At 65.4% G+C, this 23751-nt stretch overlaps 7 protein-coding genes across 7 annotated transcripts in view; 3 read left to right on the top strand and 4 right to left on the bottom strand.

Moving 5' to 3' along the window:
• The window catches only part of EMIHUDRAFT_245379 (hypothetical protein), a gene marked incomplete at both ends in the record, with an annotated part of 2738 nt that extends 1498 nt beyond the window's left edge, over positions 1–1240 (top strand). Inside the window, 2 exons of the mRNA XM_005768460.1 lie at positions 37–713; positions 1171–1240. Of these exons, the coding sequence (XP_005768517.1) occupies positions 37–713; positions 1171–1240 (747 nt within the window). The remainder of the gene's footprint in view (positions 1–36; positions 714–1170) is intronic.
• Positions 1241–1385: 145 nt separating this feature from the next.
• Positions 1386–3119, bottom strand: EMIHUDRAFT_445497 (hypothetical protein). The gene is made up of 3 exons (XM_005768459.1): positions 2789–3119; positions 2245–2656; positions 1386–1924 (listed from the first exon to the last, which is right to left on the bottom strand). Exons 1-3 carry the CDS (start codon positions 3028–3030, stop codon positions 1550–1552), a joined length of 1029 nt encoding a protein of 342 aa, XP_005768516.1. The 5' UTR covers positions 3031–3119; the 3' UTR covers positions 1386–1549.
• Positions 3120–3307: 188 nt separating this feature from the next.
• Positions 3308–4435, top strand: EMIHUDRAFT_425038 (hypothetical protein). The gene is made up of 2 exons (XM_005768458.1): positions 3308–3987; positions 4229–4435. The coding sequence occupies exons 1-2, from the start codon at positions 3370–3372 to the stop codon at positions 4403–4405; spliced, it is 795 nt and encodes a 264-aa protein (XP_005768515.1). The 5' UTR covers positions 3308–3369; the 3' UTR covers positions 4406–4435.
• A 422-nt stretch (positions 4436–4857) lies between these two features.
• Positions 4858–6110, bottom strand: EMIHUDRAFT_445492 (hypothetical protein). Its single transcript, XM_005768457.1, has 6 exons — positions 5865–6110; positions 5720–5794; positions 5581–5637; positions 5381–5435; positions 5239–5304; positions 4858–5123 (listed from the first exon to the last, which is right to left on the bottom strand). Exons 2-6 carry the CDS (start codon positions 5723–5725, stop codon positions 4999–5001), a joined length of 309 nt encoding a protein of 102 aa, XP_005768514.1. The 5' UTR covers positions 5726–5794; positions 5865–6110; the 3' UTR covers positions 4858–4998.
• Positions 6111–13019: 6909 nt separating this feature from the next.
• On the top strand, positions 13020–16239 carry EMIHUDRAFT_119159 (hypothetical protein; the record flags this gene model as incomplete). The annotated part of the gene is made up of 7 exons (XM_005768456.1): positions 13020–14090; positions 14358–14555; positions 14687–14865; positions 15017–15189; positions 15310–15404; positions 15532–15726; positions 15844–16239. 7 exons carry the CDS (start codon positions 13020–13022, stop codon positions 16237–16239), a joined length of 2307 nt encoding a protein of 768 aa, XP_005768513.1.
• Positions 16240–17440: 1201 nt separating this feature from the next.
• Positions 17441–19637, bottom strand: EMIHUDRAFT_445491 (hypothetical protein). The gene is made up of 8 exons (XM_005768455.1): positions 19468–19637; positions 19085–19394; positions 18808–18882; positions 18675–18733; positions 18209–18275; positions 17922–18048; positions 17772–17839; positions 17441–17700 (listed from the first exon to the last, which is right to left on the bottom strand). The coding sequence occupies exons 1-8, from the start codon at positions 19630–19632 to the stop codon at positions 17633–17635; spliced, it is 939 nt and encodes a 312-aa protein (XP_005768512.1). The 5' UTR covers positions 19633–19637; the 3' UTR covers positions 17441–17632.
• Positions 19638–22815: 3178 nt separating this feature from the next.
• On the bottom strand, positions 22816–23702 carry EMIHUDRAFT_370488 (hypothetical protein; the record flags this gene model as incomplete). The annotated part of the gene is made up of 6 exons (XM_005768454.1): positions 22816–22965; positions 23005–23133; positions 23226–23230; positions 23270–23307; positions 23339–23463; positions 23637–23702. Coding segments are annotated over 6 exons (513 nt in total), but the record flags the coding sequence as incomplete, so codon positions are not given.
• Between the last annotated feature and the right edge of the window lie 49 nt (positions 23703–23751).

Here is a 23751-nt window from a genome sequence, read left to right as displayed (position 1 = left end):
GACCTGACGGGCTCGATGGGACGCTGGATCGACCAGTGCAAGACGCACGTGAGCAACGTGATCCGCGGGCTCAAGGCCGACCTCGCCGTCGGCGAGGTGCGCGTCTCCTTTGTTGGCTACCGCGACTGGGGAGAGCGCAACTCGCCGCACGCGCCGCGCGTGGTCGTGCACGAGTTCGTGCCGCTCAGCCGAGTCGACGAGGTCACCGCGGCCATCGGGAGAGAGGGGGCAAACGGCGGCGGCGACGGGCCGGAGGACGTGATCATCGCGATCGAGAGCGCGCTGCGGCTCGAGTGGCGGGGCGACGTGAGGGTGGCTGTCTTCATCGCCGACGCTCCGGCCCACGGCTACAGTGGGCAGGGGCGCGGCGGAGACGATTTCCCCGCCGGACTGTGCCCCGACCAGCGCACGCCGCTGCCCACGCTGCTCGGCCGGCTCGCCAACGAGCAGGGCGTCGACCTCCTCGCGACCAAGCTGAACTCGTACACCGACATCTTTTACAACATGCTCGCCGAGCAGTACCCGGGCGGCGACGGCTTCGGCGTGCTCTCGCTCACCGACGTCGCGCACAAGTTCAAGGCGGCCATCATGGGCGCGCTGTCGGAGGCGGTGCTCTCGCTCATCGCGCCATCGGCAGACGCCGCAGGCGTGCAGACCTTCGATGGCACCACGCTCTCCTCACTCACCGCCACCCTCTCCGCCTCGCTCCGCGAGTCGCTCGACGCCGCCGCCGCCGCCGCGCTGCGCGGCCCGTCGGCGGAAGAGGCCGCCGCCGCCGCGGCGGAGCACGACGAGATGGTCGGCGACGCGGCGTCGCGGCTCGCCGCTCTCGAGGTGGAGCTGGCGGCTGCCGAGGCCGCCGCGGCCGACGCCGATGGCGGCGGCGGCGGCGGCGGCGACGACGACGACGTGGAGATGACGGCGCCTGAGGCGGTGGCCGAGATCCGCGAGGAGGTCGAGGCGGCGCGCGAGACGCTCGCCGCCGCGCGGAGCCGCCCCGCCGCGCCGCGCGCCGCACGCAGCGACGCGTCGCGGCTTCGCGCCGCCCTCGAGGCGGACGAGCTGCGCCCTGTCCGCCTCGCGCTCGGCCTCTCGCTGCCGACGGAGTCGCTCGCCGTCGAGGCCGCGGCCGCGCTGCTGCGCGCGGGTGTCTGCGTCGGCGACATGCAGGCCAAGGGCTACCCAGCCGTTCATCGACGCCATGAGCGCCGCCGGCGCGACGCTGATGAAGCGCATCTGAAGCGTCGGTGTGGGCCGTCGGAGGGTCGGCATGGCCGCCTGGTGCAGCGAGCGTGGCATTCGCATGTCCCAATAGAAAATAGAACGTACCCGGTTTACTGCCCATTTTCGCGCACAAGCACAAGCGGTGTGTAGGCTGTGTTGTTACTGTGTAGTCTGTAGAGTCTCACGAAAACGGTATCACAAGGCTAACCCGCGACACGCACACCCGACGACCACGCGGGGCTTTTCCGCACGAGACCTTACTGTCTAAGCTACTGTATGACCTCCTATGATGCGCAACCTCTAACCTCGTGTCCTACCTACGACTCTATGTACGGCTCCGACCCCACCTAGCGAACATGTGCGTGTGCATGAGGCTGAACCAGCCGCCGCGGCGCCGGTCACTACTCACACCGGCCGGCGCCGCGGCCGCAGCTGCAGCCTCGCCGCCAGCCCTCTCGGCAGCAGCCTCCTCCGCCGCAGCCTCCGCCGCCGGCGAACGGTGGCCATCATGCGCGCCCCAAATCGCCCTCCACGGCCAGCGCGGCCAGCGCGGCCAAGCGACGGCCGTCGCGACGCTCCGCCGCGCGGTGGCGAGGGTGTCGTTGCAAAAGGCGGTGACGCTCTCGGCCGCGCCGCGGGCCGCGGAGTGGACAGTCCGCGAGCCCGCTCGGAAGCGGCTCAGAACCCTCTCGGAGCCCTCCTGCGGGTGTGAGGGTGCGGGTGCGGGTGAGGGCGAGTCGGAGGCGGCGCAGGGCCCCCCTCGGAGCCCGCTCGAGCCCTCCTCGAGATGTCATGTCTCGCCAGATCTCCCCAGACCTCCCCAGATCTCTCCAGATCTCTCCAGATCTCTCCAGATCTCGAGCCCTTCTCCAGGTGGCTCGTCATATCTCCCCATCTCTCGAGACCTCCTTGTCATATCTCCCCATGTCTCCCCATGTCTCCCCATATCTCCTCGAATCTCGAGCCCGCCTCCAGGTGGCTCGTCATATCTCCCCGAATCTCCCCAGATCTCGAGCCCGCCTCCAGGTGGCTCGTCACGTGCTTCGCCGTGCCGAGCGTGTAGTTGAGGTACGGCGCGAGGACGGGCGTGAGGGCGGCGCTCGCCCGCGCAGTGTAGACGGCGGCGGGGCAGGGGCGGCCGCAGCAGAGCTCCGTGCCGTGCATCGCCGACATGCCGAGCGAGATCAGGCCCTCGCACGCGTCGTCCCGCCCGTCGCCCTCGCCGCACCGCTCGAGACAGCGTGCGAGGCCGGCGTTGCAGCCGCGCGTGGCGCCGAGGTCGGTGCCACCCGGCGCGCAGCAGATGTCGTGCTCGCGGCAGCACGCGTCCATGCACGACGGCCGCCCGTCCGCCGACCGGCTCACGTCGCCGTACTCGGGGCCGCAGTGCTCGCTGTCCGCGTCCCACTCGCTCAGGAAGCCGCCGTTGCACCTGTGGCGGGCCGCCGTGGGTCTGCAGTGGCCCGACGCGTGTGGGCGACGCGTGTGGGCGCCGCGAGGCGGCGCGGCGAAGGCGTGCGTGGAGGCGGTGTCTCGCGAGCGTCTCTCCGCGAGCGCTGCTCGCCACATCGAGCCGCAAAAGTTGCCGCAGAGGGGCCGCTCCCAGAGGTCGGTGATCGCGTCCCAGCGGCCGTCGAGCGGCAGCTCGGCGAACTCCCACGCCTGCAGCCTGGGCGCGTCGCGGCGGCGGAGCGCCGCAGGGACGCAGCCCAGGATAAGGCCGCACAGCGCACAGGCGAGGACGAGCGCCGTGCGCCGGCGGGAGGAGGAGGAGGAGGCCCGCGTCTCCACGAGCAGCGTCTCCATGAGCTGGGGTGGCTCCCGGCCGCCGGTGCGCCGGTCCAGCCGCTGGCTGTCGCTGCAAAGGTGGAGCAAAGGCGGATGTCGCCGGAACGGGGCGTTTGTTTTTGACCGCGCAAGACATAAGGGTGGCTAAGGGCTCTGCCCGCAAGGCGCCCGCGTCGCAGACGCGGTACCATTGGCAACTACATGAAATACCCCCACACGAAAAAAATATAATTAAAATTCGTGCATATCGTCGGATTTTCGTTCGGCGACGCAAACTTCTCGTCCGGCGGTCCGAATCCGTGCTTTCGGACGGAGCAACTGAGGGAAGCCGCCCCCCCGTAAGCAGCCCGTCGATGCATGTGGCTCGCGGGGCGGCCACGGCCGCAACGACGCGTCGCCGGCGGCGCTCACTCGAGCCCGAGCCCTCCGCGACGGCAACGCCAGGTCGTCGCGTCCGCCCCGCCAGCCCTTGAGCAGTCTCGACTGCTCCACCGGCTCCTCCACAGGCTCTCGCCGTCGGCCCCGGCGCGCTGCGACGGCGCGCCGCCGGCTCCCACCGCGGCGTCCGAGCTGGAGGGAAAGGTGACGCACCTGATGGAGCTGCTCAAGGCGCATGAGTCGCGGGACGCGGAGGCGTCGCGGCTGCAGCAAGCGCTGCAGCGCCAGGAGGAGGCGGACGCCGCCAAGCTCGTCGAGCTGATGCGACGGCAGGAGGCGGCGAGCGCGGCGGCGGTCGAGGAGGCCAAGGCTGCGATCGAGGCGCAGCTGGTCGAGCGATTCCGCGAGGAGCAGGCGGCGGCGGCGGAGGCGCACTCAGCGCAGCTGCAGCAGCTGAGCGCGGAGCACTCGACGCAGCTGCAGCAGGCGGCGGCCCTCCTGGAGGCGCAGGCGCGCGAGAAGTTTGAGACGGCGGTCGCGCACGAGAGGGTGATTGCGCGCGAGGCGCAGGAGCAGGCGGTGCTCGCAGAGAGGCTGGTGAGCGGAACCTCTCCCCTCCCGCCTCCCCGCTCGCCTTCCCTCCCGCCTCCCGCCTCGACTCCCCTGCCTCACTCCTCCCGACCCATCCCTCACTCCTCACTCCGCCCGCCTCTCCTCTCCCCTCCCTCCTCCCCTCCTCCCCTCCCCCTCCCCTCTCCTCCTCCCCTCCCCCCCTCCCCATTCCCCCTTCCTCTCGCCTCGCGCCCAGCCCAGCCCCGCCACCTCACCGCCCTCCCAGGCGTATCTCTCCGCCCTCAAGCAGCTCGAGCTCGACGTCGACGTGCTCACACGCGTCCTGGCGCCTACTGTATACTTGATGCAGAGCTTTCCGACGTCATTGTGTTTGCCGCTCCGCGCTCGACGCCCGCCGCCGCGCGCGCCCGCGCGCCACCCCTTTTGCGCAGCAACACCTTAAATTTCATGGCCCTCCAAATTCGGGTCGGAGCGTAGCGGAGTGGGCCCCGAGTTTGAAAACGGCGACGGACGCTTGCGTCCTAGCCGCCAACAACGCCTCCCCGGCGCAGAGGGGCCCCCGGAGGGACGCTCAACCGCTCCACGCCCCACGCCGCTTGCGGCGGTCCTATTCCACGCTCGCGCGGGGCGGTTGTTATTTTCTTGGTATTTTGTTGGCAAAGCAAGACAAAGAGCTCACACAAAATCACAGTGGGTGGTAAGCGAACGAGTCACTTCACAGCAAACCCGCGGCCGCAATGAATTAAAAGGCACGGTTTTCGAGGGGGAATCTGGAGAATCTGGGAATCGGCTCACCACGCTCCACGGACCCCCACCTCATCGAAAAACTTTTCACTCCAAGGCATACTATTAATGTTAAACTGCCAGTTTTGCTGCGCATCCCAAACGCCAAAGAGAATAAAGAAAATATCCACACGATCTGTACACGAATAATGGTACATACCCCGGCGGTACCGTGTGCTGTACGATGGTGCATCGGGAAGGGCGGTGCAAGCTTCACTCAACGTTTCCCACGGACATGCGCTCCTACTAGTTTCACATCAATTGGCACAGCGGCAAGACTCGCGGCAGAGAAGCAGCGGCACTGCCCTTCTCGCCCGGGGCCGGCTCGAGTCGCTTCCTGCAGCGCCGGAACTGGTGGCAGCCGGCGCGCGGCTTGCCTGCGAGGGCGAGGGGGTGGGCGCGGGCAGGCGGATTTGGCAGGGGCAGGGCCGATGGCGCGAGGGGTGGAGGCAGAAGAGGGGAGAGGGGGAGGGGGAGGGGGGGGGGGGCTTCCTTGGGAGCAGTGGAAGCCGGCGGACGACTCGTACCAGAGGAAGAGTCGATCCGAGTACGCGTCCCCTGCTCACAGACGCACCGAGTCTCTCTTCACAGCTCTTCGCCTCACACGGTCCGCATCTCCGAGCGCGGTCGTCGCCGAGGTACTCGTACTCAATCTGCACGCTGTGGCAGCCAGCCGCGGCCAGCCGCGCCTATGGGATGCGTCGGGGACATGTCCGCGCACAAGTCCTAGAGCCTCCTCCCGCCACGGCTGCACCGCGCCTGTGGCACGTGTCCTCGGCAGGTCATGGACGTGGGGCTCTCCAGCCGTGGACAAGCAGACGCGGCCAGCCAAGCCTCCGCCGCAGCCGCGAGCGCCGAGGCAATTCCCCGCCCCTGCATGTCGGGCCGCACCTGCTCAGAGCGGGGCGTGGAATGAAGAGGAGCCCACCAGCCCACCGGTTCGGGTTCGGGTTCCGGTTCTGTCTTGCCTCACCGCCATCAGCCCCCAGTGGCCGCACCCCCACGGGGTCCAGCCAGTGCAGAGTGTCGAGGAGCAGCAGCCGACCACCTGCAAGCCGGCAGACACCGCGGCTCCAGCCGAGCACCTCACACCGCAGCCAAGACCGGCAGCATCCCACCTCCGTTCCTCCGTCACACTGGGCGAGCGCCAGGTGCAGCACCCGGTTTGCTCCAGAGCCGGCGTCGCCCGCAGCGAGGCGGCGGAGGACGCCGCCCTTGCTCTCGCGGCCATACCCGTACGCCTCATTGATCAGCGAGACGATCGCGGCGGCGCGGTCCGAGTCAGCGGAGGTGCCAACCACTACGTCCACCTGCGCGGCTGCGGGTGCTGTCAGGCGCGCCGATAGCCGGTCCTCGAGCGTCTCAGCCATCTGCCACTTCCGCCAGTGCTCCGTCCACACCTCAATGGCGATTTTGCTGATCACTAGCGGGCGGAGAGCGATGTTGTTGCGCCACTGCGGAGGTCGAGAGCGGCGAGGGCGGGCTCGGCTCCCGCCACCCCTCCGCTCTTCGTGAGGTATTTTCTTCTCAATAACAAGGTGTGAATAGCGCCATAGGACGTATTTTCTTCTCATAACAAGGCTGTGAAATCAGATTGCGTCGCACGAGCGGTGGCTTCGCTGCCTCGCCGCCTGCGAGCGGCTGGATGCCGAGATGGACGACCCAGACGGCGTCAAACGTCGGGGGGCGACACGCTTCATCGCCGTCTCCCAGTTCGCCTCGGGAGCGTGGCTCGACCTCTGGCTCTGCCCCGACGGCCGGCACTCCTCCAAAATCACCTCGGAGGTTTTTGCCACGGCGCTGCAGCGCCGCCACGGCTACTACATTTCCTGCGCCAAGTACGTGTACGACGCCAAGGAGGCGGCTGGTGAGACAGTCACCATCGGTATGCGGAAGGGCGACCAGCTTGCAAACGGATCGAAGGACATTCCGTGCGAGCACAACATTCGTCACAACGGCACCACGTATGCGACGGCCAACATGGTCCGTGCACGAGCCTGCGGCAAGCTCGTGCTCGGTGACAAGGCGAACCCTCAGACGACTTTCCATCTCAACGAGGGGCACACGTCACCGACATGTGTGGAGATCGGCGGGGACCTGCAGTCCCAGCGCGATGTCCACTATGAAGTCAAGGTGCCTAGCGCCCTCTCACAAAGACGAGGCAGGCTGGGCAGGGCTCGGCGGCACACGGCGGATGCTGTGCGTCACTGGGCCACAAATTTGGTTTCGGCAACACCCTTGACCAAACCTTGCTCAAGGTTCTTGGGTGCAAAGAGCGCGGCCACAAGTCACAGGGCCCGCTCGTCCATGCGACCGGCAAAGGCTGGGTCAAAGACTACGACGCGCTCCATGTCAAGAACGGAATCGTCAAAATTTGTCTCGTCGAAAGCCAGCGAGGGCGGCATCGCGCCGCCGACCAAGAGAATCATCCACAACTTCGCCAAAGAGGTCGGCAGCCCGAGCGCCGTCGACCGCACCGACTACGGCACAGCCTCCGGCAGCGCCCGGGGCTTCGTCCAGCACCACTCGCAACAGCTCTCGCGCGCCGCCGTCTGTGGCGACGCGCAGAACATCAACAACGCTGCTCGCAACATGCGTGTGTCGCGCACTCGTTCATGACCGGTCTCAATGCCCCGCCCCCCTGCGCGCGGGCCTTCTAGGCCCGCGGGTAGTCTCCCCCCATCCCCAGGGCCTCCAGGGCTCGCACCTCAACCTCTCACAGACCAGCGCATAGCGCCATAGGGCGTATTTCTTCTCATAACAAGGCTGTGAACACACACGTTTATGTGAACACACGCTCAACAGAATGTTCAATCTCAATGTCCCACCCCTCTGCGCGCGGGCCTTCTAGGCCCGCGGGGGTAGTCTCCCCCCATCCCCAGGGCCTCCAGGGCTCGCACCTTCATTCAACCTCTCACAGACACCAGCGCACAGACAGCGCCATCGCCCATCGGACGTATTTTCTTGTCAATAACAAGGCTGTGAATAGGAGGCATTTTCTTGTCAATAGATCTAACAAGGCTGTGACAAGCGCAATGTTCAAACCCTGCGCGCGGGCCTTCTAAGCCTGTGGGTACTGTGCCGTACCAAAGTCTGTGCAGCTGTGAACAGCAGCTCCTGGCCACGGCGCCGCAGGCGCCTGTTGATAGGTCCAGGTGATAGCCCTGGATGGGCAATGCATACGCCTCACTGGGCCTCAGATCCCCCGACCGCGTCCCGGTGCTCTGTGGTCGGATTTGTGACGCCGCCGCACCGCGCCGCGGCCGGGGGCCCTCCGGAGGCCGAGGATGGCCGTGACGGACCGGGACGAGCTCTGGGAGGTTCAGTGTCAGTGTATATATTGTAGAGACTGACCATGTGCACAATATCTCTCAGTCTAGCTAAGCCTGGGAAGGCGATGCCGGGGCCGTACAGCAGCTTGATGGTGCTTCGCCGGCGTGCGTCCCGGAGCGGTGCCGGACGGGCGGTCCGTGGGACAAAATCGGGGGACAACGCCGACGGCGCTCTGATTCGACTTTTGACTTCAAACAAAGCCTACCGCACGCGCCGCGGTCGGCGCGTGCGGTAGGCACTCGGGATTTTGTCAGATCGGCGTGTTCACGCCGGGATCGTGTCCCCGACAAGCTGCACAGACTTTAGCCAAGTACAGTAGTCTCCCCCCATTCCCAGGGCCTCCAGGGCTCGCACCTCAACCTCTCATAGACCACGGTGGTCATACCCATTCGGCACTCTAACTGAATAGGTGAGCGCTGGCCTTGGGCGCTCAGGACCTGACTCTAATGTCGTGCGCAAACACAGTGTGTCACACGGACGTTGGACACCTTCTAGACATCTCCGTTCTCTGGAGTCGTCAGCTTGTAGTACTTGCACGCTCTGTTCTGGTAGCAAGCGCGGGCCGGCCGTCTGGGGGGGGGGGGGGGGGTCCCGTCAGACACCCTTCACCTCACGGTACCACCGGAGGATAAAGAGGCCCTTGGGGTCGTTGATGAAGACCCCGTTGCTGCGCTGACTCATCGAGAGCTGGCGCAGGTACTCTGCGCTCGAGCTGCCCGTGGCGCGGCGCGCGTCTACCGTGCCGGCGGCGGCGGGGGCCGCCTGGGGAGCGCAGGCCGCGGCGGCGGCACAGGCTGCGGCGGCCACCCCCACCCAGACGCCATAGGCACATACTGTAGGGCCCCAGAAGGCTAGCTTGTAGCCTTCATTTGATTGTAGTAGCACAGCCGCCGGTGCCGTAGGGGTCCGCAGAGGTGAGGCGGGAGGGTCGAGAGAGAGAGACATGCACATGCACATGGACATGCACACATGCACATGCACATGGTCGGGTTGAGAGACATCGGCGCGTTCATGTTCATGTTCATGTCAAACTCATGTTCATGTTCATGTTCATGTCATGTGCATGTGTGCATGTGTGCATGTGCTGCCTTGAAAAACAATTTAAACATGAACGAAAATGGAAAAGCTCACATCCTTTGGTCACTCTCCGGCCCATCACCCGCCTGCCGATCACCTGTCCGCCTCGCCGCGCGCGGGCCGCTCGCCTGCTCGCCACCGCCGCCGCGTTTCCCCGCGCCGCCACGCCTCCCTGTGCACCTGACCGCGCTCGAGCTGCGCACAGACGGCGCGCTCTGGCAGACAGAGCAGCGGCCGCCCAGGCGGTCGCTGCTCCGCCCCGTCCGAATCCGTCCGCCCGCGCGTGCCGCTGCCGCCGCCGCCGCCGCTCCACCCGATCCACCCGTGTGTCGTGAGAGTAATGCTTTGTGCATGGCAGATCCCCCGCGTGTGTGTGTGTGGACTTGTCACTTGAGCCTCTATGATTCGTAGACCATCTGCGCAGCGCCTCGGAGAGGCGCGCAGGGGAGGCGCGCTTTGTACTCGGGTTTGGATGGTAGCGGGGGGCCCCGCCGGAGCGCGGAGGCTGGTTACTGATGTCATTTTGTGAGATCTAACGGACTCCCCAAGAGTGGACCTAATAACTCTCAGCGACAGCATCCCACAACTGCTTATCGCAGGCAAGTTCGTGCTTCAGAACCGCCTCAGCCATGGGAGAGAGATGCTCTTTGTACGCAGCCGGTGTTCGTCTGCGGTGCGAAAGCCTGAGGGCACTCGATCCAAAGTCAAGTCTTGACGATGCGTTGCTTGCATTCGCAACGAGCACCGCAAGCATCTTCGGGAGTAGTGCCGCTGATTTCTCAACGACGCCCAGGAAGGCATACTGCGGAAGCATTTCCTGCACCGGACACTCGAGCTGCTCCCGCTTCGAGAAAAAGTAGTCGGCCTGTTTTGCATCGCGGGCGGCGACACAAGCGCGACTGGCGTTCGGCACCGAGCGCGGTTCCAGCAGGCAGGCACTCGCGTTTCGGGCTGTCCAGCGCCCGTAGTCTGGCCTGGTGACGCCCCACCTGTTCTGTACGTAGAACCCATGAATGGACTCCCATCTAGCGACCGGATTGCGGAGCCAGTTGATGTACGCCGCGCCTGAAGCGAGAGGGAGTGGCGTCCACTGGAAGTGAGCGAAGAGCACCCTGCAAGGCTTTTCCGTCCTTGTCGCAGCGAGCGAGCGCACAGCCTGGTGGAGATGGTGCTGCCGCAACGTGGTCTGATCTGATGACGCATCTCCGCTGTCAAAAGCCCAGTAATGCCAGTCGCCTGGCAGCGTGAATTCCCGGCATAGGCAGAGTGACGTCAGCAGGCTGAGCATTGACGAACTTCCCGTCTTGCCCACACGGTTGTACACAAAGACTCTCCTCTGGATGCGCTTCGTGGAGTGGGGTGTCAGCGCGCTAGTAGAGCGCACAGCGGCCGGGCTCGCTGGAGCGTCGTTGGTGAGTTCGGAGGCGTGCTCGCCCTTGCCGTACGACCTGGCGAGCGCCGCAGCGTAAATCGGCACGCCGAGGCCCATAATACTTCTCTGCCTGACCTAAACTGTGTAGCCGTGCACAGCCGCGCGTTCCGTCGTCAAAAAAAATGGGTTGTAGTCGGCAACCGCACGCCCAGGGCCTTGGAGCGAGAAGAAAACATCAGAAAGAAAGAAAGATCACAGACAATCCAAGGGAGGGATGGGAGGACGGCACGCCGCCACCACACAGGGATTTTAAGGAGAGGGGTAGCAGACCGGACCGAAAACTGAAAACTTTTTCAGCAGCGCGTGTTGCACACCGTCACCGATTTCCCGACCACCCAGTATATGGGTGTGACCGGCTCGGTCAGGCCCGGGCACGGTCCTGTCCGCCTTGGGCAAGCGAGCAAGGTACGTGGGCACCGTCCTGGCACCGTCAGCCTCTGACGCACAGAGGGGTGAGAAATCCCCAGTCCCGTGGCCATGCAATCAATCGCAGCGCCTCTGGTAATGGACTGCTCTTCAACGAGGGCATTGCCCGAAAGCCCTGATCCGCCGCCGGGGTGCACGGACGCTTGCCTTCCTTTGACGATCGCCACGAGGTGACAGTTCGAGTTGAGGGCGAGACTGTCTCACTCCGGCGCGCCGCCTTTGGTGTGACGGGCCAGAGCTCTCTCTAGTATCTGGGTGCGTCGGTGGTGCTCAAGGTGAATATGGACAGTGTCATGGGCCGGCGCGAGATCCGCTGCGCACTGCGGATGATCCAAGGCGAGCCTCTGCGCCAACCAGCACTTGATTCTGCTTCGGAATGCGGGGTAGCCGCTTGATCACACTCGCATGCCTGCCAACTACCACCAGCAGATCAAGCAAATGCTCTCCGGCCTCGCAGCCCGTGGCTTCAGCATAATGACATCTGGAAGAACAACTTGGCGGCGGCACCATTCAAACTCGAATTGTTGGTGCAAGGCAGACAGCTCAAGCTCGTGGACTTTGGCACCGCCACCCTCAATGGCAGCCATGTCTTGTGCAGCGGTGTGCCCGACACTCTACGTGCACACGCCCTTGCACCCGAACCGTATCGAGTGTCGAGCGACGCTCGCATCATCGACGTCCTCGATGCCCTTCAAGAAGCTAGGGGCGGAGGTGGTCAGACAGCTCGTCGAGGCTCACGGCGCGGCCGACGTGCGCCTCGGCGTCTGCCCGTTTTGTTCCGCTCTAACTACTCTATTGAGGAACTCCCCTTGGTTGTGCGACGGTGTATCATTCACTTTATGCCACCGTTGCATATCTGGATATGCAACGGTGGCATAAAGTGAATGATACACCGTCGCAGATTGAGGTCCGCAACTGCACGGGCATCCCTGCCCACGCGAAGGCCTGGCAGTACTGCGGCGTCGAACAGAGGCATCGGCTGCGAAAGGACGCTCCCAACATGATGGAAGCATCATCTCGTGCTCATCACGCAAGTCTGAAGAAGTGGGCTCGACGCTCGTAATACGCAAAGCCTTTTTGGAGACGACCATTGAGCTTTGCTCCTGCGTATGTTGTTCGGGTCCGTGCATGTCGCACGCCCAAAATGTTACAACCCGCGTGATCCGTCCGACGCGCAGCAGCACCGCGAAGAAGGAGTCACGACGGCGGGCACCAAGGTGCACGGAGCCGCTAGGAATGTGGCAGCCGACAGCCGAGCCCAGATGGGAGCGACGGAGGCGGCGACGGTGTAAAGATGCCCTCCGGACCAGCTCCGGACACGACTTGATCCGTTGTGCGAGCAGCCGAGGTCTGCCCGTCACTCGGGCGAGCCAGGCATCATGACCTGTGAAAGACGCTGTAATGTGGTTCTTACGAACATACCCATATTTTTAAAATGACCTAGCAGCAAGAACGGGACACAAACGGCAAACGCCAGGCTACAACAGGCAGGCGATTTCTTTTTACGCACGACACTCCACCAAGAATGGGCTGGGCTGCAGAAGCAGCGTATCTCGGTCGTTCTTCAGACTTCACACAGCCATCGCAGAGAGAGCAGATTGTGAATGAGCTTGCCTGCGGCGAGGGCGGGCGAGTGCACGGAGCTAAATGCCTCGCCGCCCTCGCAGGAGTCGCTTAGGCGGCTCCCGTGGTGTACCTGTGTTAGTGCCAGTCCCTCGTTTTTTTCATAAAACTCTTGTTACGCCGACCTGAGCGCGGCTCGCACGAAGCTCAATCAAGCCGACAAAAGGAAAGGCCCCAGAGAACGGGGCATTGTACTACATAGTGCGGACCTGGGCAGCAACCAACAACCTGGATGGGGACGGGTTCCCCCTTTTTTTTGAGCCAGCCTCTTTGTGAATAAAAAATTTTTTTTTCACACGCAGGCGCTGGACTCGAAGTCCCCTCCCGCGAGCGCCGGCGGTGCCAGCAGCGGCGCGCCCTCCTCCTCGGGCCGCGGAAACACATGTCGCAGCCCAGCGCCACCCGGCCTGAGCGCGCCCTGCTCGCCGCGCTCAAGACGGACAACCCCGACATCGATGAGTACCCGGAGCGCTACCTCCGCTGGGTCGCCGCCCGGCTCGCGCGCGCGCTCGAGTCGGACGAGACGGGTCAGTTTGCGGACCGCGTGCGCGCCGTCTGCTTCAACCTTCCAAAGCCGCACAACCACGAGCGACGCCGCGCGCTCTGCAACCGAACGGCTCCGCCTTCGTCCATCTGCGGACTGCGTGGCGACTCGTGGGCGTCGAGCGACCGGCGGGCGGAGCGTCGCGCCGAGAGCGCACGCCGGCTGAGGCAGCGAATCGTGACCGACACCGCGGCGGTGCGGACGCGGGCGGTGGCGTGCGGCGCGTGCGGCGCAATGGACGCGATGGCGACGGCGGTTGGCGACCAGCGCGAGAGCCGCAAGGGCGAGACGTGGGGCTCAAAAGACCACGAGGAAGCGTCGCACCGCGTGCGGCTGCAGTGCAACAAGTGCGGCGCCGTGTGGCACGGCGGCGACGACGCGCTCCTCTTCTGCGACGAGGAGGAGGAGGCTGCGGCGGCGGCGGCGTCGGAGGGCTCTGGCACAGACAATGTATTGCAAGGGCCCGGCGCTGAGGCGGCGGCCGCGCGATCGCCGCCCTCCTCCTCAGCAGACCGCGCCTCGCAGCAGCCCTCGGCGGAGATCTCTCCCGCCGCCGCACTCGCTGCCGCCGCCGCACCCGCACCCGCTGCCGCCGCCGCGCCTACGCTGCGCGGAGATCTGCCGCCGCCCAGCCGCGCCGCCGGACTGCGTGGGCTGCGGAGCGCGCTGCTGCGCGCCGCCGGACGGCTCGGCGCGGAGCACGACGCTTTCCTCGGCTCGAGCCCAGAGGAGCTCTCGGCGAGGCTCGAGGAGGAGGCGTGGAGGCGGGCGGCGGCGGGTGCGGCGCAGCTGCCGGCCCACGTCGAGCGTCTCGCGCGCCTTGCGCGCGCCATCAGCAGCGGCACGCTCGACCGGCTGGCCACGGGCGAGCTCGGGCTGGCGCAGCTCCTCGACGCGGACGAGGAGGCGGTGCTGGCTGCCGGTTGAGTCTTGAGTGGTTGCTGTGAGAGAGATAGCACAGGCAGCAGGCAGGCAGCCTGCATTGTCTAGTTATTCTTTTCCAAACTTCGGACATGCCGGCGACGTGCGTTTTGGGGATAAGGGGGGATTCGTCTGAGCTGAAACGCTGGCATGCTGCAGTGCTCCATACCCCGCGTGGCCTCCACCAACAGCGAGGGGTCACCGATTGCGCCGGCGGCCGACGCGTTTCTCGCTCGGGGTATCTCCTCCCTCGAGGCGCCTCTGCTCAAGGGCTCTGCCTTGACAGAGGCGCCTGGCGTGTCGGTGCGTGGGATGGCTGTCAACCTGGTGACTGGTGGGCTCGGTGCGGGCATCCTGACGCTGCCGTGGGGGATGGCTGGCGCGTCAGTCCTCACGGCGCTGCTGCTTACCGTGCTGGTTGTCGTGCTCAACGGCTTTACCATCATGATCCTTGTGAGGGCGGCCGAGGCGCGTGGCCGCTCCAGAGATGCTTCCTGTCTAGCAGCGCCACGCACCGCGCACTTAAAGCAGCCGCCCTGCAGTCCGACACGAGTGGACTCACACCACGCCCACGGCAAAATCAGGAACATCAGAGGTTCGACCTGGGCGCCTTGCTAGCGCTACTGCCCGGCCGTTGGCTCGGGCCAGTGACGCAGGGGTTCTGCAACGGCCTGGTGTGGGTCGTTATCTGGATGGCCCTGGTGGGCTACATCATCGTGGTGCAGGACTGCATGACGCCGCTGATGCCGGCGGGCACAATGCTGTCCCAGCGCAGGCAACTGCTCTCAGTACGTATCCACAAGCTGCCGCTCTGCCCGCTTCCCGTCACCCGACCCTTGCCTCACTTGCGGCTCGCCCTTCCTCCGACGCGCCCCGCTTCTCCCCCCCCGAAGCACTTGGGCCGTGCTGGGCAGCGCAGTGGTGCTCCCGCTGAGCCTGACGGACCTGAAGTTCCTCTCGTCGACATCAACCTTCAGCGTCGGCGTCAATTTTTACCTCTTCGCCCTGCTCTGCGTCCGCCTCGCTTTGGACGGCGTCTCGCCCGAAGGCGTCTGTCTGATAGCGAGCGTCGCGCCGCTGCCGCCTGGTGCGCGGCCGACAGATTAGCAGCGCCGCTGCCGCATCTCCCGCGCCCGATCCATCCCTGCCAACTCGAGGCTTTGGCACACGTGCACTCCGTGAAACCCAGCTGGCTGCTCCGCCACAGGTGCCATCGCCTTCTTCGCCGTGATGATGTACTCTGTTATTATCCAAATGTGCATCCTGCCGATGTATCGCGAACTGCAGGAGCGCAATCCTCCTGTATCCGTCACTCCCTATGTCGCCTTGCCATCACCTGTCTCGTCTGCCTGCCCAGCTCACTCTCACCTCGCGTCTCTTCAACTCTAACATCCCTCTCACCCCCCCCCCCCAAACCCTCGCTGCGCAGGACCGTAGCCCAGACCGCTTCCAGACCGCGCTCGTTGGTAGCTTTGGGACGCTCATCGCGCTGTACGCTGCCTTCGCCACGGTGGCGTACCTACACTTCGGGCCGCACGTCTCGGACAACGTGCTCCGCGACTTGGGAGACAGCTTCTGGGGCAACTCGGCCCGCGCCGCTATGGCGCGCGATCCCTCTTCAGATGTCACTCTACCCACACTCTAAGTTTCCTTTGCTGCCACCCGCCTCCCCTCGCGCCCTCCGAGCTCCGCACGGCCGTTCACGACCCGCTCACGACCTCCGTTCATGACACGTCCACAGGCGGCGGTGGTCGTCTGCGTCTACCCCATCATGGTCAAGCCAATGCTCGCGCCGGTGGAGGCGATGGGTGCGGGGCGGGTGCGGCTGGCGGCGGGAGTCATCGTCGCGAGCGTCATGGTCTGCGCCTGCTACGTCTCCAACCTCGGGTTCGTCAACGCCATTTCCGGCACCGTCAGCGTGAGCGGGTTTGTCGCGCTGGCGCCGGGCGTGGTGGGGCTCTACCTGTACGGCACCGCGGCACAGCGCGCGCGCACGAGCTGGAGGGTGGCAATGCACGCGTTGATCTGGTTTGGCCTGCTGCTCTCGGGCGTCGGCATGTTTTACCAGGGCAACTACGCCACCGCGCTCGAGCAATACTGCTGGTGGAGCATAGGGCGCCGGGAGGTGGGCGAGTGAGGGTGGCTTGGGCGCGTGGTGTCCGCGCTCCAACCCAATTCACGGACAGGCAGCTACCGGCTCCCATTCCGTTGCTTGCCAACACTGAGAGTTGCGCCTGTCCGCTTTGAGCTGGTCTCGCGCGGCGCACGGGTGTCGGCTTTTGCGCCTCACGTCAAAGGGGGCGGGGGCTAGCGGGGGGGGGGGGGGGGGCGGGTAGGAGCAGTCGCTAGTAATTCAACATGAAAAACATCGAAAATTACAAACACGATGTTTCTCCGCCGCCGGGTGCGCGGCCGGGCCGAGCGTTTTTGATCTCTCGGTGAGTGTGGGGGCCTGTGTGGGCGCGCGCCCGCCCCCGCCGCCTCTCAGGGGGTCGGGCCCCCTAGACTGAAAACAAACACAAAATGTAGAAACCGTCAAAAACAGCCTGCGAGAGCGGCGCTGCGCGCCGCCTAGAGGACGACGACAGCGAGGATGTCATGTTGCGCGATGGCGTCATCCATTTCGTCAAGCCACCTACCCCACCTTCATCGTGACCGTCGCCACCCTCGCCGCCGTCTCGCCTACGTCGCCGCCGTCGCCATCATGGGCCTCGCTGCCGAGACGGTGCTGTTGCATCTGACTCAACTCTCCCAGCCCACCCCCCTGGCTCCTATGCCGACGTGTCCCGCGTGCTCCCCCGTCCGCCGATGTCTCTGCTGCCGCCCGGCGGAGCTCTGCAGCGCGGGCCCTCCTCGCCGCCTTCGCTGCCGCTGCATCGCTGTCGGCTCGTCATGTCTGTCTACGGTCATTGGGGGCTGCCATCGCTGTTCTCTCTCTCTCCCGGGGTCAGCTCCAACCTGCCGTGTCGGGACGTCGCCCCCTCGGCTCCCCCCCCCACCCCCCCCCGCCCCCCCCCCCCTTCTCCCCCGCGGCACTGACTCCGCTGAACTGCATGCTGCGATTCTCGCCTTGTCCCAGGAGCCAGGTGCGTGTGTCTAATCGTAGTGGGGGCCCTGGCCCCCCTCTGTTTTCTGTTTTCTGTTTTTCAAAACGCCCGCCCGCCACCCCGAGGCGGCTCGGCCCCCGCCCACTCTATGTGCACTCACCGAGAGATCAAAAACGCTCGGCCCCGCCCCCACCGCGAGCGCGCGCGTGTGCGCGCGGCACCCACAGGGAGACGGTCCGCCCGTGCGCCGTGGCGCGTTTTTGACCCAGCCGCGTCACGCCGCGCTCTGCTGATGGAAAAGACAGAACGTAAAAATAAAAAACGAACGCGACTTGGCGCCGACGCGAGACACCACACGTCGTAATGAACCATGGCGTGCGTGGGGAATTGATGTGTTCGTACGATCCCGAATAATATATATTCAAAAGCGCTTGTGCCTGCCCTAACCGTCGCACGAATCTCGCGCCTCGCCGACCCCTCGCCTCAGTGGTCGCGCTCGATGTGCCCGTCGGGCCCGTCGAGCCTGAACCCAAAGTTGGCCTCGATGTCACCTGCGGCAGCGCGCGCAGAGGTGAGAGGCAAGTGAAAAGGGAGGGAAGTGGGCGCGGGCGGCGGCGCGCACTCGGCCGCCACAACGGCAGTGTCGAGTTCGCGATCCAGAACACTCGCGTCAGTTGCGTCTTTTTCCGCCTACACGAGCGCGGGCAAAGAGAGCGCGGTGAGGCGGCGCCCACACTCCGCCTGCGATGAGCGCGCCGGGGGGCGAGGGCGCTTGGCGTTGAAGGCTTCCATCGCGCCGAGGAACTTTGGAGACACAAACGCGTTCGCGAGAGTGGCCGACTCCTCGGCGTTGACCCGCCTCAGCCGCTCGTGCTCGGCTTCGTCAAAACAGCGGCCGCCTGCGAGCCAATCGGGCGGTTGCGCTCCGGCCGGCGGCGGCGAGGGCCTCGCGCGGGGGTGGCGGCGGCGAGGGCGGCGAAGGCGAGGGAGGAGGCGGTGGCGAGGGTGGCGAGGGCGGCGAGGGCGGCGGTGGCGAGGGTGGCGAGGGCCAGCTCGCGCCTCCGGCCGCGATCCTCTCCTCAACGAAGGAGGAGGCGCGCGCCACAAGCTCATGCGGCTCGACCACCTGTGGTGCGGCGCGGGCACGAGGGGCAGGCTTGGGTGCCGAGAGCGAGCGCTCCGAAGAAGGACGGAGGTTGCGCAAGTCGGGAGGCAGCGGCAAAAGGCACGAGGGGTGCGCGTGGTGGCACTGGTGGCGCGGGTGGCGCGGGTGGCGCGGGTGGCGCGGGTGGCGCGGGTGGCGCGGGTGGCGCGGGTGGCGGAAAGCTCCGGCGGGGGCGCGCCGCATGCAAAGGGGTGTAAGGAGAGAGAGGGTCTGCGCCGAGGTGCTACGAGGCGGTGGGCTGCGGCGCCACGCGCACGAGCTCCTCCCCCCTCCAAGAGATGGCGAGGAGAGGTCTCGGAACTGTCTAGGAGAGGTCTCGGAACTGTCTGAACTGTCTAGGAGAGGTCTAGGCGAAGTCGCCTCGCGCACGAGCCCCGCGTCGCGCGCCTCGGCGGCGCTCGGTACCCAGTTCTCCTCTCCTAGACATTTCCGAGACAGACAGATCTAAGACATGTCCTGACCAAGGCGCCCGGTACCCGGTGGACCCCCTCACCGAGCATGCGGTGCGCCGCCGCCTCGCCCATGCGCTCGGGGAAGGTGACGGACGAGCAGCCCTCGGGAGGCACTCCTGCGGCGGAGGCAGCACGCTGGTCTGGGGAGACGTCTGGAAACGTCTAGGAATCCTAGGCACTGCTGCGGCGGAGGCAGGACGCTCAGCGGCAAGAAGAGAGGCGTCGCGGGTGGAGGACTGCGAGCTGCTCTGGGGTCGAGACGCGCACTGGAGCGTCGCACGTGCGTGGGCTGTGCGTGGGCGGGCGCGCGCTGCGCGCCGAGCTTGGCGAAGGGGAGCGAGAAGGTGGCGGCCGGCGAGGCGAAGCACGCGTCCATCAGGCAGGTGGAGGTGACGGCTGCGCCGATGGCGGGGCCGTTGACCGCCGCGACGATTGGCTTTGGAAAGTCGAGGAAGCAGGCAAACAGCCTTTGGTTGCGGTCGCGAATCTGCCGGATCAGAGAAGAGGGCGCCATCGGTTTGATCATCGCAGAGAGGTCCGCACCGGCGGAGTAGTACTTGCCGCTTCCCGTGATGACGACGCCCTTGACTGCCGGGTCGGTGGTCGCGTCGGCGAGCCCGTAGAAGAGCTGCGAAGGACGGCGGTAGGGGCTGGGGCGTTTTGGTGTGTGGTCGAAACTACTGCAGCTTCCTCTCGCGAGCCTTGTTCAGCAATGGGAGAGTCCACGCGTTCAGCTTTTCGGGCTGGTTGAATGTCAGCGTGAGGACGCCAGTCGGGCTGAGGTCGTTTTGCAGCAGCGGCGCTGAGCTCGAGCTAAGCAAGCGTCGAACAGGTTTCCGGGTCAGGGGACTCACGCCACGCTTCATCACGCGCTGCCCGGGGGCAGGCAAGGTTGCAAAACGAAAAAAATAGTGCCGCACCCAACGACCGCGTGAGATAGGGTGCTGACCTTTCTCTCCGAGGCTCGCCGTGGCCCACACGGCGGCCTCTGCTCGCGTTTTCGAGCCAGGACCTTCGTCCGGGCCCATGGCCGGCACGCCATCGTCGATTCCGCGCGCTCGGCCTCCACCGGCTTGCTGTGCGGACGGCTTCTTGTGGCTCTCGTCGAGAGCGTTTTGGCGGCCCGCCGGGGGAGAGAATGTGTGTCGTCTGATGTGTCACTGTGTACGTCACATCGGTCTTGATAACAAGCACGGTCGATCCGTACAGGAAGAGCCGTGCGGCAAGAAGAGCTTGATGGGGAGCGAGGAACCGTCAAAGGTGGGTCTTGGCAGCCGCACGCTTCTAAGTCCCAGCGGCCTTTACCGGTAGCGCCGGGCGAGGCGGGACTTGTTGTAAGTCCCAGAGGGGGGGGAAGCGCTGCGGGCTGCTGGCGCACCGCGGCGGCCCTCATCCGAGCCGTGGTGCCCATGGCCATCCTCCTGCCGGCTCACCCAACGTGTGGGGCGCACGACATAGGTTTCGCCCGCAGCAGCAGCCCAGCAGCCCGCAGCGAGGGGACCGGCCGACTCTTGGAGGGCCGACGTGGCGCGCGGAACGTTACAACGGATCGGCCGGGGATTTCGCAAAAAAGCGGAAGCCCGAAACGTCGAATCTGCTGTCCAGCGGGACCTTAATCGGCCGTCCAGCGGGCGTCCGGCCGTCCCTTGCATTCATCTCCTTTCTTCAGTTGAACCGTTACAACGGATCCGATCTCGGGGACACTTTGCAGACCACTATGGCCGGAAAAAGAAAAGAAGCCTGGCGGGAGTAGGGAGATCGAGGGGGGGGGGGGGCTGACGACTTGAAATCGAGATAGGATGGGTCGGAGGGGGAGGGGGCAGGGGGGGAGGAGAATGATGGCTGGGTCGCTCTACTCGTTTTTAGAGAGCATCTCGTTCTTCGTTTGTTCAAGCATTTTCTTAAAGGCAAGCATACTCACGCCGCGACACACACACTACTCAGTGCGTCGCTCTCTAAGTGCCGCGGTCTGCAGGCCGCGGTTCTACTTCTGCTTCTTGCGGCCCCAACGCGCCTTGTGGAGAAGGTTTGCCATCTCGTGGTGTCGAGCTCTTCTTGCCGGACGGCTCTTCCTGTTTTGCGGGGTGCGCTGAGCTTCGTGTCAAGCTCCGAGGGCAACGGAAACGAGTGCATCGCTTCGATAGACCGACTGTGCTTGTTACCAAGACCGATCTCACGTACACAGTTACACTCAAGACGTTCTGTACTCTCCCATCCGACAACCGGCAAGACGCTGTCGATAGCCAGCCGCTCTTGCGGCAGCCGGCAGCGGAGACTGAGCGCGTCGGGCGAGTGGAAATCGAGATGGCGTGCCGGTCATGGGCCCGGACGAAGGCGCCGCCGGCTCGGATTGAGTCCAGTGGCATCAGGGGCGCCTCCAGCACTCAACACAGTAGCACGCTGTTTCTGTCTTGGCCGCCACTGATCCGAGCCTCAAAGCAGAGGCCTGGGGACGGTCCGATCGACGGGTCGGCTTTGAAGGTGGCAGCTTGACCCTACGAGCTTGAGCGGCGTCCCCAGCCATTGATGTGCCCTCCACTCGTGAAAGAGCGTCTGACCCATCGCCTGCTCGCTGTACGGGAAGACGACGCATCCGCGCGCCAGGCAGCGCCCCATTTGGCTACCGATGAGCCACGGGTTGGGTGGTGCTGTCAGCTTGTGGCTGTCTGTCACTGCGCAGCCCGGCGGCCGTGGTGGCATGTCCAGACGCTCTCGCTTGTACTGAAATGGGCACGCGGCGCCAGAGCACCGGACTGGCGAGACGACCAGGGAAGTGCCCTCAAAGCACTGCGGGTACTCGGGTAGCTTCTCGTCGATTGCAGGGTCGAAGACGCGGAACCAGAGCCGCTCGAACGCCGCCGGGAGGAAGAATCCGTTGGCACCCACACGGTTGTCGATGGCCCCGATGCGCGGCGGTGCGAGAGGGCCCAGGTCGACCGCATACGGCCCGAAGTTTGCCCATTTTGCGTTCCGGACGCGGTCCTTCTTCTCCTTGGGCGTGGCATCCCCCTTTGCTTTGGGCATCATCTCCTTCAGCGGCGACGGCATTGCGGTGAGCTCGGCATTCAGCCTCCACCAGTACTGCGAGCGCAGCCGAACGGCGGCGCGAGGCACCGCGAATTGGAACTTGCGCGGCCAAGAGATGTGGCGCGGAAAGCGCGGCAGCTGCACGCTTGACGAGGCTTCACGCGAGGCCCAGTGATGGCGAGTCGCTGTTTTTGCTTGCGTTTGCTCTCTGGAATATTCAACGTCACGAGCACGCCAAAGTCGTTGGGCTTCTCCGCCCTGCCGACCTGCTTCTCATTTGACGTGAGTATGCGGCAGACTCCGCAGCTCAGCGAGTGACGACAGGAACGAGTCGGTCGTCACCTGATCCGGTGAGTGCCACAGCAGGTGCGGGCGACGACGTGCTGGCCATCGCGGTGCGGCTTAGAAGGCTGAAGCGAGCGGAACGCCAAATTTGAGCGTTTGAGGGGTTGTTCATGGCGCGCAAGGGGTACTAACTTTTCCGAGCGTCGAAACCTCGAAGTTACTTCGAAAAGTAAGTTGTTACTTCGAGAGAGCTCGCTTAGTTTTACATGGTGTGTGGCTCCCAGCGCAGGGGTTTGCCCGTTTACCACGGAGCACGGTGGGGGCCCGGGGCAGGCACCCTGACGCTGACCGTGGACTCAGCCCGCCGGCGCGGAGCGCGCCCCGAAGAAAATTTTGAGGGTTGAGGACCCCTCGACACTCCCGAGCACCACAGACTTTACACATACATATTGTTGTGATACGCGGTCCGGTGTGCGGTGACGGCAGTGGACTCACAAACTCGATAAGGGACCGCAACACGGTGCATCTGTGTGTGTTGCCCCGCCGCCGTAAGAGGCCCTTCAGGAGAGCGCACATAACCCCCTCTCTCCCGGACGCGCAGCTGAGAGGTTGGGAAGGGCCTGTACGAGAGGACAGACCAATCGAGCGCGGCGGCGACGGCGGCCGTCGCCGGACGGCGACGGCGGCGGCGGCGGCCGCGGCGGCGGCGGCGGCGGCGGCCGCGGCGACGGCCAGCCTCAAGCCCGGGCCAAGTTGGAGGCTGGTCCCCGCGCCCCCTCCTGCGGGCCGCGGCGGTTGCCAAACACAAACTCGCGGTCCTCGGCGACGGCGGCGACGGCATCGGCCACGTTGCGCTGCAAGTTCATGTTGACGCGAGTGTGGTCCGCCTTCAATGATGGGATTGGACTCCACTCAATGAAAAGAACTCGACTCGAGTTCAGCTGAGGACGCGCGTGGCGGTCCGCCTTCATCTCCTCGAGCAGCTCGGCGGCGGCGGCGGCGTTTGGGCGCGGCTTGCGGCGGAGGTGGTGGTTGATGAGGGCGTGGTACATGCCCTGACGAGGAATGAGCTCGGCTGCACCTCGGCTGCACCTCGGCTATCTCTCGGCTGTCTCTCGGCTGTACCTCAGCTGCACCTCGGCTGCACCTCAGCTGCACCTCGGCTGCACCTCGGCCGCACCTCGGCTGCACCTCGGCCGCATCTCGGCTGTCTCTCGGCTGTCTCTCGCCTGCGGCGGGGCCAGCTCGGCGTCCTTGCACTCGCGGTAGACGACAAACGCGCCCTGCGGCTCGCCGCTCATCATGTGCAGCGCCACGCGGTGCTCGTACGTGGTGGCATTGTGTCCCACCCCCTCCGCCTCCATCCGGTTGAGCAGCCGCCGCGCCTAATCTCGGGCAACCTCGGGTAATCTCGGGTAATCTCGGGTAATCTCGGGTAATCTCCATCCGGTTGAGCAGCCGCCGCGCCTACACGACGGCTCCGAGAAGGCTCCGAGAAGGCTCCGAGAAGGCTCCGGTCGAGCCGACGCCGCGCCGACGAGAACTCGCGCGCGCGCACGCACGTGCTGAGCAGCGCATTGTACGTCTCGATGTCGGGCGAGAGGCCGAGCTTTGGCAGCTCGGCCTACAGGGACGCGTCGGGGACGTGTCAGGGACGCGTCGGGGATGTGTCA

The sequence above is a fragment of the Emiliania huxleyi genome (assembly GCF_000372725.1).
Source record: "Emiliania huxleyi CCMP1516 unplaced genomic scaffold EMIHUscaffold_458, whole genome shotgun sequence".
Classification (NCBI taxonomy): domain Eukaryota; phylum Haptophyta; order Isochrysidales; family Noelaerhabdaceae; genus Emiliania; species Emiliania huxleyi.
The sequence above is the reverse complement of the archived record's forward strand: the minus strand, read 5'-3'. Positions and strand labels throughout refer to the sequence as shown.

Coding starts and splice junctions, on each gene's coding strand:
- EMIHUDRAFT_445491 (XM_005768455.1), bottom strand. CDS start 19,632: ATGAAGCGTGGCGTGAGTCCCCTGACCCGGAAACCTGTTCGACGCTTG. Junction 18,883..19,084: donor GCTCCCCTTCGCCAAGCTCG/GCGCGCAGCGCG, acceptor CCTCCGCCGCAG/GAGTGCCTCCCGAGGGCTGC. Junction 18,734..18,807: donor GGCGGCGCACCGCATGCTCG/GTGAGGGGGTCC, acceptor GGAAATGTCTAG/GAGAGGAGAACTGGGTACCG.
- EMIHUDRAFT_445492 (XM_005768457.1), bottom strand. Junction 5,436..5,580: donor CGCTCGCGGCTGCGGCGGAG/GCTTGGCTGGCC, acceptor CGCATCCCATAG/GCGCGGCTGGCCGCGGCTGG. Junction 5,305..5,380: donor GATTGAGTACGAGTACCTCG/GCGACGACCGCG, acceptor GTCTGTGAGCAG/GGGACGCGTACTCGGATCGA.
- EMIHUDRAFT_445497 (XM_005768459.1), bottom strand. CDS start 3,030: ATGGAGACGCTGCTCGTGGAGACGCGGGCCTCCTCCTCCTCCTCCCGC. Junction 2,657..2,788: donor AACTTTTGCGGCTCGATGTG/GCGAGCAGCGCT, acceptor GGCCCGCCACAG/GTGCAACGGCGGCTTCCTGA. Junction 1,925..2,244: donor ACGTGACGAGCCACCTGGAG/GCGGGCTCGAGA, acceptor TCACACCCGCAG/GAGGGCTCCGAGAGGGTTCT.
- EMIHUDRAFT_425038 (XM_005768458.1), top strand. CDS start 3,370: ATGTGGCTCGCGGGGCGGCCACGGCCGCAACGACGCGTCGCCGGCGGC. Junction 3,988..4,228: donor CGGTGCTCGCAGAGAGGCTG/GTGAGCGGAACC, acceptor CCGCCCTCCCAG/GCGTATCTCTCCGCCCTCAA.